The sequence below is a fragment of the Mesoplodon mirus genome (assembly GCF_964341445.2).
Source record: "Mesoplodon mirus genome assembly, chromosome: X".
Classification (NCBI taxonomy): domain Eukaryota; kingdom Metazoa; phylum Chordata; class Mammalia; order Artiodactyla; family Ziphiidae; genus Mesoplodon; species Mesoplodon mirus.
The window spans coordinates 4,513,176-4,529,031 of NC_138981.1; the positions used below are offsets into that span (position 1 = coordinate 4,513,176).

The following is a 15,856-nucleotide window of genomic DNA, read 5'->3' on the forward strand; positions in this document are numbered from 1 at the left end:
ACCCCTGAAGCCCCAGAACCTATGAATGGGGTCCCTTACACGGTAAAGGGGACTTTGCAGATGGGCTTCAGGTTATGGAGCTGGAGACAGGGAGGGTGTCCTGGCTGAAAGGTGGGGGGCTCCTCTAGCCAGGTGTGCCCCTAAAAGCAGAGCAACTTCTCTGGCTGGAGGGGGAGAGACGCTGCAGAAGGAGTGATGCCAAGTGTGAGCAGAGTCGGACGCAGCAGCGCTGGCTCTGTGACGTAAGACCCACTGTCAGGACCAGAGCGAGACCTCAAGGGGCTGAGGGTGGAGCCCAGGACACCCAGCTAGGAGACGGGGACTCCAGTCCTACCTATAAGGAGCTGGGTTCCACCAGCCACCTGATGAGCCTGGGCATGGTCCTTCCCTAGCACCTCCTGGGAGGAGCCCGGCCAGCCAACATCTTGGTTTCATGCCTGTGAGACTTGGAGCGGAGGACCCAGCTATGCCAGGCCCGGAATTCCAACCTACGAACAGTGACGTAAAAACCTGCATTGTTCTAAGTCCCTAAACTTGTAGTCGTTTGTTACGGCAGAGGTGGAAAGGAACACGGGCAACTAGTCCAACGTTAAAAACCAAAATTCACATTTAAAATTCACAGAATTCACCTAGCTGACTGTGGAGAGAATACTACAGTATACAACCAGCACACCCTCTGTGTGCTAAGACGCCTTCAGCTAATAAAACAAACCATGCTGTAATTTGCCGATTGTCCAGAGAAAGGGCCCTGGCAAGAAACTCCCAACCCAGTGGCCAGTCTTCTTTATTTGTGCAGAATTCACACCCCAGTTCCTTGTGCATTCACCTGGGGAGTGATGCTGCTGTGTTTTAGAAAACAGGGAGGGATTCCATTTTCATCCAGTTGACGCCCAAGACTCTTAGAATTAGGAGAACTTTGAAGAACTGGTCCAAGACCCCCAGCGTCCCTCAAAGAGATGTGGATCCTCTTGCCAGCATTCAGGACAAGCTGTTGCCAAGTCTGGACTTGAACAAGGGGGGACCAGTCATCCCCACTGGCCTGGGATTAGGTGGGCTCCTGGAACACGGAGGTTCAGAGCCAGCACCGCACAGGATCTGGCCGATGCCGAGGACTTAGTCACCCTGGTTTAAACAAAGGGACGGGGATGTAGCCACTGTGGACGCCCTCTAAAAAAACCGAGGATCACCCTTGAATCTGTCAGACGCCGTCCGTGGAAATCACTGGGGACTATTAACTCTGTATTTGTTTAAGCTAGCATACGAGTAATCCAGTGTTTCTGAGGTATCTTGTTCATTGTCGCTGCCTAAGAAGCCTTTGCAGACAGACTTTTTTTACCCCAGTACAGCAGCCCCCCTTCCCCGCTGATGAGAGGCTAGTAACACAGAAGAGGAAGCTAGGACGGAGGCCTGGAGTCACCAGCGAGGGAGGAAGCGGCCGGGCGAAGGGGCGCGGTCAGGAGCCAGGCAGAGCGACACAGAATCAGAGCCAGCGACCCGGACACACACGTGGTTTACGGACATTCCAAAGGCAAAGCTGGGAACGGAGGAAGAGGTTCTTAGCCCCGGCAGTTAAGTGTCATTGCGCCTCGAGCCTAGCAGAACTGTGTGTCTACGAAGGTTATCTGCGGGCACGACGATTTAGTTTTTCACAAATCCGAGATACGACTCATTCTTCTCAGTGTCTGGAGCCCTGTCAAATTTTCATTCTGTGATGGTGGCTTAAAATAGATGGGTTGTATGTACAGGCTGTTACGAGGGCCTAATGAGAACCATCATTCTTTCAAACTGCCGATATGTGGAGACTGCACAACCACATGTACAAACACACAAAGAGCCGAGAAAACACGCGGTGCAACACAGGGATCACAGCGCCTGGTGCAGTCCGGGGTGGGGGTGGGGGTGGGTCCCTAGGACTGGCACGGGACCAGCTGGCTCAGGTGGGAGCCAGACCAAGGGCTCCTGGAAAGCAGGACTCCCTGAGGCCCCGTGGGAGATGAAACTGCTTGGGATGAAGGCAGGACTTGAGGTCATTCAGAAATGCAGAGGCCGGGCAGCTCAGCAAGCAGAGGCCTTGCCGCTGGCCAGCCAGAGGCTGAATATTCACAGGAAGAAGCACGAAAGTGACGATGGGGAGTTGGGGGAAAAAAACAGGGACCGCTCGGGGGTGAAGGGGGCCCAGAACATGCCACGGGAGCCCAAGGATCATTCTGAGCTGAAGACATGGGAGAATCAACAGCTGCAGGGAGAGGCTTTTTCTAAATTCTCCTTATCTTCCTAAAGGCAAAGGCTCCCTGAAGAATTCAACTGCCATAAATCCCCTCCCCAGGAGTTTTACAACCGGGGAAGGTTGACTTTTATGGCTGAAGAGAAGTCTGCACAGGTCAGAGCCCGGATAAGAAATCGTGTAAACAGACGTCGTCATACAACTACCACGTCTCGCATCTGTTCTCCTAAGAGCCCATTCGTGTTTCCTAAGAGTCGTCTCTTCCACCAGAAGCACCCCTCTGTCTCTCCCCAACCCCTATTAAGATGGTATACGAGCCCCAGGTTCTCACTGCCTCCTTGAATCATATTTTTCTGGGAACTGCCTCATTCTTACACAAATAGAAATCTGTATTTTCTCTTACTAATGTCTTCTGTCCGTTTAATTTACAGGCCCCCAAACACTGAACCTAAGAGGGCACAGAAAACGTTTTCTTCCCCCCTCGACAATGGAATTTGGGAAAGCAAGCAACCTAGTCCACAGAAAGTCAGTAGGGATAGATACCAAGCAAAGGCAGGTTGCATGAAAGAAAAGATGTGTAATGGGAGGAGTTATGAAAGGAATAGTTGAGAACTTTTTTTTCTTTTAATGAAATAAGGGAGGCCCTGGTACATCAAGTTGCAAGAGACATGAAATAATACCAAGACCAGTGACCAGAGGCCCCCATATTTTCCTCAGTGGTTCTTGGTGACAGGAAAAGATGGTCATGAGGCCTGGGCAGCAATGGCCAGCGATGCAGGCTCCCTGAGGCCCCGAAGGTGGCTGACTATGGCCCAGTGACTCTCCACACCGCCAGGAGAAACTCCAGCACCACTATGCCCCTAACGGGGTGTTCAGAAGTGAGACACTGACTAAAGAGCATGCAATACCCCAAAGACAGAAGCACAGCTCATCTCACCTGGCCAAGTCTTAACTTTCTTTTTTTTTTTAAATGTTATGTATTTATTTATTTATTTGTTTATTTGGCTGCTTTGGGTCTTCGTTGCTGCGTGCGGGCTTTCTCTAGTTGCGGCGAGTGGGGGCTACCCTTCGTTGTGGTGTGTGGGCTTTTCACTGCAGCGGCTTCTCTTGTTGCGGAGCACGGGCTCTAGGTGCGTGGGCTTCAGTAGCTGTGGCTCGTGGGCTCTAGAGCGCAGGCTCAGTAGTTGTGGCGCACGGGCTTAGTGGCTCCGTGGCACGTGGGATCTTCCCGGACCAGGGCACGAACCCGTGTCCCCTGCACTGGCAGGCGGATTCTTAGCCACTGCGCCACCAGGAAAGTCCTGTTAACTTTCAACCTGCCAGAAGCAACGCACCCACTTGATTCCCATTATTCTGGGAAGTGAAGTAGCTCTTCCAGCAGCAACACCTGACAGCCTACACCTGTCTGCAGACTTTGGCCATAGACAGTACACAGTAAAAAGAGATACAGAGAATGATTTTTAAATTAACGTGTTTCTTTGTCAAGAGATTACGTAAAATATATTAATTGCCATTTCACATATTGAAAAGTCCACTCAGGTGACGACTTCTGTAATTGAAGAAATGGTCCGAGTGTTATATGATGAAGACATTGTACAGTTAATCAGAAGTCAAGTTAAAATACATTTGCCATTTTTTAACTGTCTAGGTATATAAAGGCTTAATGTGTGAGACTTTCTTCAAAACAAAACAAAAAAGTAATTCAAAAGAAAACTCTGGGGACTTCCCTGGTGGTCCAGTGAGTAAGACTCCATGCTCCCAATGCAGGGGGTTCCGGGTTCGATCCCTGGTCGGGGAAACTAGATCCTGCACGCGTGCCACAACTAAGAGTTCACATGCTGCAACTAAGAGCCCGCACGCCGCACCTGAAAGATCCCACGTGCCGCAACTAAGACCCGGGGCAGCCAAAATAAATAAACAAATAAACAAATAAATAAAATAACTATGATTCTTTAAAAAAAGAAGTAATTATTCATTAAAAAAAACCCTGAAATTCAGCTCTGAACATTAACAAGAAAAATATATCCAAAGTAGTGATTGCCATGCTTTTAAAAACTGATTTCAAGTTTTACTTGTAATGTAGTAGTAATATCAACACGAGAAATCCTGTGTAAATGATGGCATTTTTATTTTGCAACAAAGATGTGCATTTCTGGGCTTCCCTGGTGGCGCAGTGGTTTAGAGTCCACCTGCCGATGCAGGGGACACGGGTTCGTGCCCCGGTCTGGGAAGATCCCACATGCTGCGGAGCGGCTAGGCCCGTGAGCCATGGCCGCTGAGCCTGCGCGTCCGGAGCCTGTGCTCCGCAACGGGAGAGGCCACAACAGGGAGAGGCCCGCGTACCGCAAAAAAAAAAAAAAAAAAAAAAGATGTGCATTTCTGTGGCGAGGCACTCAACTGGCAGAGCTCACACACCCAGGGGGCCTGGGGTGACTCCCGGCTCGTTGCCTCAACCTGCCCGGGACTCTGAGCCCCCTCACTCCTGTCTGCAAGCCTCCAGAAGCTCAGGTGCGGTGAAAGCTGGGGCAGTGATAACCTCTGCCCTGCGGGGCCCCTGGGATTCAGTGGGGTCTCCCGCATGCCGCGTTCCCCCTCGGCATACAGCAAGCGCTCAGTGAGTACGCCTGAGCATGAAGATGGGTTAAAGTGACTTTTGAAGACGGCACAGTACTCCTGCATATCTTAAGCACGAAAGAATGATACATAAATAACTTAGGACATTTGCAGTGAACATTTGCTGAATGCCAGCTCTGTTAGGCATTTTCTCCTAGTAAAACGGTGACTAACGTGGCAACATAAATCCCCCCTTTTAGGCTCCTTGTGCTTTACTACAGTCCTCTTAGTACTACTGTACCGGACTAACTTGGTGACACGCACAGCATCATAAATTCCCGACGGCAACCGTGACTCTCTCCAAGGACCTGGTAACTGCAGGAAATGCCCTTCAACTCCGAGGCTTGTCACCCCATGTGCTGGCGCCTGCACTGCGTCAAAGGGGAAGCAGCAGGACACGACCTAAGAGCTGTGTCATGCTTCCATGAGCCTCTCTGCAACTGCTTCCTGAATTTGGAAGACAGACGCAAGTACAAAACGGGCGGGGGGCCTCCACAACCAGGAGCCGATCGACACTGTCCTTTCCTCCTGCAATAGGCACATCTGAGGAAAACCCAAACACCTTAACTGTATCTGCCTAGGAAACAGGACAAGACAGGTTTCATTTCTGCAAGACAAATACCTGCCTCAATAAATGTGGGTGACTCACAAGGGTAGCCGGTGGAGAGCACTTCTAGGGGCGAGACTGCTCCGCAGATACGCACTTGCTAGCCTCTCCTTTGATGTGCCGAGAACACTGTCGCCGTGGGCAACAGGGATGTCCGGGCTCTGCTTCGGTGCCTCGGCGCCTCACTAAGGGGGACTCCCGCCCATATAGACCGGAGCTGCACAGCCGCCGTGCCCTCCTCTCCCGCAGCTGCATTGCAACTGGCCTCACGCAACGCCGGCGTGTGGTCTCCCCATAAACTTGGTTCGCACACACACTTGAAAACCTGGAAACGCCATGTTTCCATGAATAGGGCGCCCGGCAAAGGAAGGACTGTGTGGAGTAGAAAGAAAGGCAGCACCCTCTCCTCCCTGAACTGCCTCAGTCAAACGAAGGAGGACGTGACGGGTCAGCATCTCATCTCATCAGCTGTGAAGACGGGCTAGAAGCAGGTGCTCCTACCCGGAGCTGCCCTGGAACCCTGGCTCAGGGTGGCACCTCACTCTACCTGTGAGCAGATCGAGAGCAACCTGCACCACACAAGGAAGATGACCCTTCTAGGAGGAGGGCTTCATCACCTGAAGGGATGGGAAATCCTTTAAGAAGTTCTTAGGGAAGGAGAGCGCATGTGTATGGAATCTGTCGTAGGATGGCAAACACGTGGACACAAAGATGTTCTGATGTGAGAAGCGGAACCACACTGCAGCCAGGACCCATCCCACCAGCCCTGAGGCCTCATCTTTGACTCTGTGGCTTCGTGGCTGGGCCATCGCAGGCTCCACCCTGGTCATGCAACTGCTGAAGTGAATCCGCCCGTGTACATGTATTGCGAGGAACGCACTGCCACCGTCCCTCAATGATATACAATGATTCTTCTGGCTGTCGCGTAATAAAAAATATATATATATGGCCTTTGCCCCTGGTTTCCAGCACAGAGCTCCTAAAACCCTTGGCATTTCCTGGGCAATCAGAACATTTTTTGTTATTCGTAATAATCCCCTTTCAAGCACATGTCAGTTTATGCTAACGAGTGACAGTCCTGGGCCCCAGATGCCTTCGGGATGGGGGCTGGTGGACAGAAAGACCAGGCAGGATTAGAGCGCTGCAGCTTGCACCCCATCCCAACCTGCAGGCCCGGCGATGCAACCAACAAAGGCCCATGGTTTAACCAGCAGTGCCAGGTAATGGAGCCTCCGCAAAAAGCCCTAAGGTTCTTGGAGCTTCTGAACACACGGGGGTGCTGGGAGGGTGGCGTGCCCAGAGAGGGCATGGAAGCGCCAGCACCTTGGCACCCAGATCTTAGGCTGAGCAGCTCTTCCAGCGGGCTGCTCCTGAGCTGTACTCCTAAACTAGACCAGTAAACGCAAGTCGTGTCTTCCGAAGTTCGGTGAGTCATTCTAGTGAATTAGAACAACCGGGAAGGGTGCTGTGTGGGAAGCCACATCTGTGGCCGGCTGGGGAGAAGCGTGAGGGGCCTGGGTACCTCATCGGAGGCCGGCGTCTGCAGCGGGGGCAGTCTCTGGGGCTGAGCCCTCAACCCGGGGGTCGGCGCTGACTCCAGGTCCTTAGCGTCAGAAGTGCCCTCAATCGTGGGACGCCCAGCAGGCGTCTGAGAATCAGAGAAAGCCCGAGGGGTTACACAGTCCGACGGCCCTTACAGGTTCGGTGTAGTAAGTTAGGCCCCGGGCCCAAAAAACACATCACTCGACAACGCTCGCCACTGTCAGCTGCATCGGGAGGCAGGCTTCTGAGTAACCTTCCCCGCGCTTGTGGTTAGCGCGGTAAAGCCTGCGTTAGTGGGAGGCAGACGGCGAGAAGATCTCTCACGGAAAGGCTCTTCCCTGCACCCAGGCCCCACGAAGCACCGCGCCCTGGGATCCAGGGGCCAGGCGGGAGCACCGTCAGCCCCAGGGCCGCCCCGCCCGCTGTGGACACACGTCGGTCAGCAGCAGCAACCGCTCTCGAGAAGCCCCAGGTGTTCTGGAATCCGCCTCTGCAGGCGGCTGAGGCTTCTCCCCCCACTCCGTCTCACCAGCCCCCATGCGCCGCGCAGAGACTCAGCAGAAGCGACCAAGCCCCGCCGTAAGGAAGCCGCCCACAGAGGCAGGACAGAGCTGGCGGCGGAGAAACCAAGAAGCGTTTTGGGGGAGGGGCGGTGAGCGCTGCTGACTTACGCCTGAGCTGCTGAAGTGCAGGGCACGTGTGTGTTCAAGGCTGCCCGTTACACCTAAGGACGCTGGCGCCGTGCATCACTGAAAAGTGCCCGTCAGGCAGCGCTCGGCGAAGCCCAGGCTTTCTTCCATTCGGGCACCCCAGACGCTTCTGGCCGGGACTCACTGGCCAGGTGACTCGGGGAGGCTGCACTCCCCCACACAGCGAAGGGATCCCCCCACGCACCTCCCAGCCGGCGACCCCCCTGCCCTCTCCTCGAGTCCTCGGGAGCGCCGCGCAGCAGCTGTCCACGTGGACACAGAGACCCTGCGCCTGCGCACGGCGAAACCTGCACGCCCGCGGCCGCTTACCTTCTCCACAGGAGGGGCGGGCGAAAACCTCCGCGCGCACGCCAGGAAGATGTCTGGCTCCGGCTTCCCACTCCTCACTTCGGGGTCATCGCCGAGGACCACGTGATGGAACAAGCTGAAGAAGCCCTCGTGCCTGCTGGTCTTCATCCGGAAGGATGCGGTCCCTGAGCTGGTGGCCACGGCACAGGGCACGCCGTGCTTCTGCAGGTGGCGGATCAGCTTCTCCACACCTGGAGGCGGGGGGGTGGGGGGGGGGAGGCGTTAGCGATGCTGGGGAGCAGGTACCGGCCGCAGGCCTCCAGGGACGCGGCGCCAGCCCTGCCGCATCGTCTGATCTCACACTGCCCTGGCAGGGGTCGTCAGCACCGGGACATCCCCACTCAAAACATGAGAGAGCGACTCAGGGCTCAGCGACAGCACCTCCCAAAGTAACAGAGGTGACGGTCCCGGGATGACGCTGCCGTGTTCGCCAGTCCTATCAGAGCCAACCCAGGGAAGGGCCTCTGCACTGAGTACACAGGGCTCCGTTTTGTTTTCTTTTAAAGCAATGAATACACAAGGACTATGCTTTTGGTGTTCTCTGAGGAAACTCTGTATTGTACAGAAAGCAATTCAGCATGGCTCACACTGCTGGACCCTGAACCGGCCCCCATCAGACGCTGAAGGGAAAGGTCGCAGCTGAAGCAAAGCTGCAGGACCACCTACCAAGGGGTCGGAGAGCGAAAAGGCTCTGCTTAACGCAGCTGAACAACAATGACAACATCACACCACATGAAAGACACGCTTCCACGTTCCTATCAACTGTGGTGGTGAAGTCCGGGAAACACGCAGGTTAATGTATTATCCTTGGGGCCAATTAAGAGACCGCCAGTTATCAGAAATGTGACAAAAATGACAGTACTTTCCACCTTCAACACACGCCGGTTACAACAACAGTGATGTCTAAATTCACACAAAGGTTTATCTAAAATAGTATTTTAAATAATCAGATAATCATGGCTGTCTCAGTAAGGACGCAAGGCGATGTCCCTACTTTCTCAATTGCTACAGAAAAGATCGACACGTGTTTCAATACCTGAACCCATTCACAAAGGCAACAGATACTGTGATCCTTCAGAGAAACAGTCCTATGGGGTGCTCAGAGGAAAACGTGGACCTCAACTCCACGCCAAGACAACTAAATCAGCAAAATCTAGCACTCGGATAGATGTAAAAAGTCATTGTGTCCGACATCCAATCAAAATTACCATGCTTGCAAAGGAGGAAATACAACCCATAACCAGGAGAAAAAGGCAATCAATAGAAATGAACACAAATATGGAAGAGATGACGGATATCAGCAAATAATGACCTCACATAACAGCTTGATAAATATAATTATGCCCAACTTAGGGACTGTCAGAATGGAAAAACAAACAAAAATAAAAGTGAGACCCAAATACATGCTGTCTGCAAGAAACTTACTTTAAAGATAAATAGATAGGTTAAAACTAAAAGGATTGAGGGACTCCCCTGGCGGTCCAGTGGTGAAGATTTCACCTTACAGTGCAGGGGGTTTGTGTTAGATCCCTGGTTGGGGAGCTAAGATCCCACATGCCTCGTGGCCAAAAAACCAAAACATAAAACAGAAGCAATATATTGTAACAAATTCAATAAAGACTTTAAAAATGGTCCACATTAAAAAAATCTTAACAAAACAAAAAAAAAGGATTGAAAACTATGTATTATGTCACTACTGATCAAGAGTCAGTGTAGCTGTACTAACAAAAGACAAGTGGGCTTTAGAACAACGAATGACGATTATCAGGGATAACTAGGGATGTTTTGTAATGACAAATAGGTCAATTCATCAAGAAGATATAGCAATTCTAAATGTGTATGCACCAAATATCAGACCTTCCAAATAGGTAAAGCAAAAACTCAAAGCACAGAAAGGAGAAAGACAGATGTTTCAAATTCCTCTCTCAGTAACTGACAAAACAAGTAGAGAGCAAGTAAGTATGGTACTGCAGACTTCAAAAACACTATCAAGCAACTTAACCAAATGGACATTTATATAACACTTTACCCAACAAGAGCAGAATACATATTTTCAAGTGCATATAAAACATTCAACAAGACAGAATACACTATGAGCCAAAGAACAAGCCTCAAAAATGTTTAAGTAACTGAAATCATACAAAGGAATTTCCCTGACCAAAGGAGAATTAAAATAGGAATGGTATTTCAAAAATCAAAATCTGGAAGAAAGAAAAGAAGATCTACAATCTAAGATTTTATCTTAAGAAAGTAAAGAAAAAAGAAAAAATAAACTCAAAACAGAAAAGAGAATGTAGAAAACTGATTAAACCAAAACCTAGTCCTTTAAAAAGATCAATTTAATTGGTGGGCTCTTAGCTAGACTGATCAAGGGAAAAAAAAATCTAAATTTATCACAGTGAAAGAGGGACAGCACTACAGGTCCTTAAAATCATTAAAAAGGATACACAAAATATGACAAGCAACTTCATGTCAATAAATGTGCTTAGATAAAATGGACAAGTTCTTTGAAAGCTAGAAAGCTCACTCAAGAAGACACTAATAACCTAACTAGCCCTAGCTCTATTAAAGACATTGAATCTGTAGTCAAGAACCTTCCCAAATCTAGGACTGGATGGCCTCACTGGATGGTGAATTTACCAAGCATCTCAGAAAGAAAGAAGAAATAAAGAAACCACAAGAAATTGGAGGGAACGCTTGCTTCCCAACTCATTTTATGAGGCCAGCACTTTCCTAATACCAAAGCTGCATAAAAGTCACACAAGACAACTACAGATCTGTATGACTTCTGAACACATATGCTTAATTTCACACTGAAAAGAATTTCCAACCAGTGTGAAAGTATTCTACATGAAGGGTTTCTATGGGGTGTGAATCTATTATGTGAAAACATGAAAAAACCACAGCATTCAAGATGGTTTGCGACAAGCACTGATTAACAGCATGGAGAATTACATTTATCAGTTAAATTTCAGTAAAAAAAAAAAAACCTTTACTTAACGGATGAATTAAGATGGATGAAAGAATGCCTATAAACAAACAGACATCCAATAATCACCTCTGTCTGGATACGGTGATTAAAGTTGAGTATCAACATGATTTGAATTTAAAACAAAATATTCAAATTGTATTACACAAAAGTAAACCAACATATTAAAAAATAATGGAGCATATTTAAACAGATGCTTTCTCTAAAACCTACTGGAAAAAGAAAACTTTGCTGGACAAGTTCTTTGGTGATACTGATTTTAAAAATTTAAATATAGTTTATCTCATTTTAGCTTATCCTTCTAACATTTCTAGTTCTGTGAACATTTTGTAATGTACCTAATGTAACAGCACAGTACTATACATAAATAAGTACATACCAATAAGCCTATATTGGAGTCAGTACTCAACATTTTTATCCATAGGGGAATGAATCAAAAATGGTTTTCGGACGACTGTTTTTAAATCAGACACAACATACTGAGCTCCTTGAAAATGTCTGAGACCAATACAAACACGAAACTCAAGAGAGGGACCTGACCACAGCCCGTGGCAATTACGTCCCCTCTTTGTGGCTCAGTTTTGTCCACTGTCACACAGCAATGATTAATGTTCCCGGTGGTGGAGTTGTGAAGGAATGCCTGTCAAGGGGCCTGCACGTAAGAGCACACACAGGAAGGTAAGGCCCCAACAGATGTTAGCCATGGTCACCACCATTACCTCAAACTTCAGGTTACAGTCAGTAACGAATCACTTGAACGTCCTGATACGTTATTGCCTGACTCCTTCAGAAATTCTGTATCATTCATTCATTCATTCATTTTTTTTAAGTGAACAAAAAACATTGTTTTTAAATCAGGGAAATAATCTTTTAAAAAATTGGGTCTACTCTGTTTGGGTTTGAAACACACACACACACACACACACCCCTGAAACACTTTTGTATCCTTTAAATACTGTACACCAACTCTTTGTTATTCAGTCACTCTGAGAAGTAAAAGACTGAAAATGTGCAAGGAGTTCTGTCCTGTGGAGAAGCTGGTTCATTATGTACATAAATGAAATCCACTCAACAGCCTGTAGCCTTGATGTGCTTAAGCCGGTTTCAGGGCAGAAAGACAGAGAGCTCTTGCTACAAAGAAGCCATGCTCACAGGATTGACCTACAGGGGAAGAAGAAATGTGGAGCATCAGGGATCCTGAGAGAAGAACGTTTCCATCTGACTTCATCCTAGAGACCTAAGATGGGGTGAGAAAGGACACAGAGGCCGCCACGAAAGTGGATTTGAAAAAGGAAAAATGCAGAAAAGATAGCGGACATGAGTTCTTTCAGGTGGTGCCGTGGAATTCATGCGTTGAGTGGGTATATCCATCAAACCTCTAACTAGCTCAGGCATCATTTGTAACACTTCACCCTGAACCCAGAGAGGGTTCACTCCCAGGGGGCAGGGAACAGGACCCAGGGGCAGATGATACCACACAGCAACACACACACCACGTGTTTCAGGAAGCACAGAGCAGCTGCTGAGTCTAGACCTCTGCAGGGATGCAAAGGAAGGTGAGGGTCATTTCACGGGGTCAGCCCGGGGGCTCAGCTGATGCAAGCGCCCAGCCACGTGGCAGGGGAACAGACACCCACACCGTCCTGGCACAGGTGCACTGTGCAGGGCTCTGCTCAGCCTAGACCTCCACACGTGCGTTCCTCAGACAAGGCTCGGCCCCTCCTCACCCCGACTCGCGTGTGTAAGGGCGTGGGCAGACCATCTCTCCTAGACGCTGAGTGTGCCCCTGCCTGAAAGGTGAGCAGCCCAACACCACGGTGTTACAGGTCACAGGGATGCCACCAAGGGCAGTGGGTCAAACGGTGGCCCCCCCAAAGATATGTCCGAGTCCTAAGCCCTGGTGCTTCTGAACGTGAACTTATTTGGGACAAGGGTCTCTGCAGGTGTGATGAAGGCCCTCCAGAATGAGATCATCACGGATTTATGGTGAGCCCTAAATCCAATGACTGGTGTTGGAACTCTGTTCCTGCTGTTATAATAAAACAGCACAGGCTGGATGCTTTATAAACAACAGAAACTGATTTCTCACAGTTCTGTGGGCTGGAATTTAGATCAAGGTTCTGGCAGATTCAGTGTCTGCTGAGGGGGCCCTCTTCCTGGTTCACAGATGACTGTGTACTCCCTGTGTCCCCGCATGGTGCAAGGGGTGAGGGAGCTCTCTGGGGTCTCTTTCATAAGGGCACTAATCCCATTCATGGTGCCCCACCCTCATGACCTCATCACCTCTCAAAGGGGCCACCTCCTGATACAATCACACTGGGGCGGGGGGTGGGGGTTAGGGCTTCATATATTATGAACTTGGGGGTGAGGGGGGATGACAAACATTCAGGTCATAGCAACTGGTGTCCTTGTAAGAGGAGAGACACAGACACAGAGGAGAAGCCACGTGAAGATGGAGGCAGAGACGGGAGGGAGGCAGCCACAGGCCCAGGGACGCCTGGAGCCCCCGGAAGCTGGAAGAGGCAGAAAGGATCTTCCCCTGGAGTCTCCGGAAGGAGTGCAGCCTGCCCACACCCTGATCTCAGACTTGTGGCCTCCAGAACTGTGAGAGCATAAACCTCTGTTGCTCTAGGCCACCAAGTTTGCAGTCATTTGTTACGGCAGCCACAGAAACTGTGGCCCCAAGGACCCAAGGTAGCAGCGCTGGTGGTGGAAACGAGAAGCTGGGGCCTTGATTCTGAGAAGACGACATAATCCATGACTATAAACATGAACGTGTGCTGGCAATGTTTTAGCAATTGTTAGCAATCAAGGGCGGAGCTCAGGAAAGAAAAAGGAGACACACACACACATACACACACACACACACACACACACACACACACGAAGAGAAGCCTAGCAGCTGCTCTCAGTAGCAAGAGGCCCCAGGAACCTCCAGCTGCCGCCTCAGACCCAGAGACCAGATCACTCTGCTGGGATCAACAGCCAGGAGGTGCGAGGGTGCTGGGAGCTACAGGAGCCAGGGGGGATCCTGACACCTCTCCCTCCTTACAGGAGACCTTTAGCAATGCCCGGATTTTAATGTCACTGTGGATTCCTAAGGAGCGCTTTGGCAAGGCATGATCAGAGGCCGTGAGTTCACATGCCAAGGCAGATAGGGGAGACAAGGGCCGGCTGACTCACCCTGAGGGTCGCCCTTTCCAGGGTGGATTCCTAATTAGGATTCTTACCTAAGTATGGGAGGATGGTGGGGACAACCAGACATTCCACCCTCCTTCCTAGGGCAGGATTTGGAGAACAAGCCCATCAAAGGCAATGACAACTCAAGTGAAGGGTCACCTTCCAAGACGAGCAAGGCCCAGGAGCCTGAATTTTCCATCCACCCCATAGCACACTCAGAGGGACCTGACATGATGCCTTCCCAGTCTACCACTGTATTTAGGGCAGTGGTTCCCCAGCAGAGACAATTTTGACCCCCGCCCCCTGGGGCATCTGGCCATGTCCAGAGACACTGGTTGTCACAAGTGGGGGGGGCTCCTGGCTTTGGTGGGTGGAGACCAGGGATGCCAGTCATCATAGGCAGGGCCGTACGCAATGTTCTCAGTCAGGGCAGCGTAGGAATGGCCTAGAAGTCCAGGGGTCAGATTCCTCACTCTTCAGTTCACTTCTCCAAACCTGCATCCTCACCTATAAAATCTGAGTAAGACCAATCCTGCCTACTTCACGGGACGAGTATAAAAACTGCAGATGATATAAAGATATAGGAAGCATGTCCAGTTTTCAATTCCTACACAAATAGGAGATGATGGAAAGAAAGGTGGGTGCCTTCTAAACAATTCACATCAAAAATGGATTGATTTCCTTCACCTGATGCATCCTACAGAGATGAAAGCAGCGGAGTGCATTACTGTGGCTATCAAACTAATCTGAAAGTGATCAGCCCAATTTGTGGGGACCAGGACAGTCAAATGAGATAATTTTCCACTGTCAACTATTTTTTCCTTGCTGCCATTCTGCAGAAGTTTCAACACTGTGGCCAGAGTTTCTGTGCATGTTGTTTTCTGGGCATTATCTCAAATATAAAATTCTTTTCTTTTTTAAATTTATTTATTTATTTTGGCTGCGTTGGGTCTTCGTTGCTGCGTGTGGGCTTTCTCTACTTGTGTTGAGAGGGGGGCTACTCTTTGTTGCAGTGCGTGGGCCTCTCATTGCAGTGGCTTCTCGTTGCGGACGGAGCACGGGCTCTAGGCGTGCGGGCTTCAGTAGTTGTAGCACGCGGGCTCAGTAGTTGTGGCTCGCAGGCTCTAGAGCGCAGGCTCAGCAGTTGTGGCGCACGGGCTTAGTTGCTTCGCGACATGTGGGATCTTCCCGGACCAGGGCTCGAACCCGTGTCCCCTGCATCGGCAGGCGGCTTCTTAACCACTGTGCCACCAGGGACGTCCTCAAATATAAAATTCTCGGTGTTATCGCCTATGCTCTGGGGAATGGTCTGGTAAGGAAACAAAGTCTTTCCCTGTGTTCCTGTCTAGGCTGCTGCAGAGATGCCGAAGGCGCCGGTGCATGGAAGGCTGCAGCAAGCCCCTAGCGAGGGTCCTCTCCTTTCCACGGGTATCTCCCAGAGGAGGACTCTGTGGTGAGGTGCTGGAGCCCCACTCAACATGCCATGACACTGGGACTAAGGTCCCACTGAGTGTAGGCTCAGGGGGACACGGAAGCAAGGCCCTTCCCCTAGTGGCTGTGTGACTCGGTTTGGGGGAGAGGAGACAGGCACAGCTGTGACATTTAAGGGAAAATCCTTTGTACAGCATGCAGTTACCACCATT

The 15,856-nt window shown here is 50.1% G+C and overlaps 1 protein-coding gene across 2 annotated transcripts in view; it reads right to left on the reverse strand.

Moving 5' to 3' along the window:
- Positions 1 to 15,856, reverse strand: part of PUDP (pseudouridine 5'-phosphatase) — a 132,264-nt gene that overhangs the window by 72,680 nt on the left and 43,728 nt on the right. For both annotated transcript variants that reach the window (XM_082609706.1, XM_082609705.1), the window contains exon 3: positions 8,006 to 8,235. In XM_082609706.1, the coding sequence (XP_082465832.1) occupies positions 8,006 to 8,235 (230 nt within the window). The remainder of the gene's footprint in view (positions 1 to 8,005; positions 8,236 to 15,856) is intronic.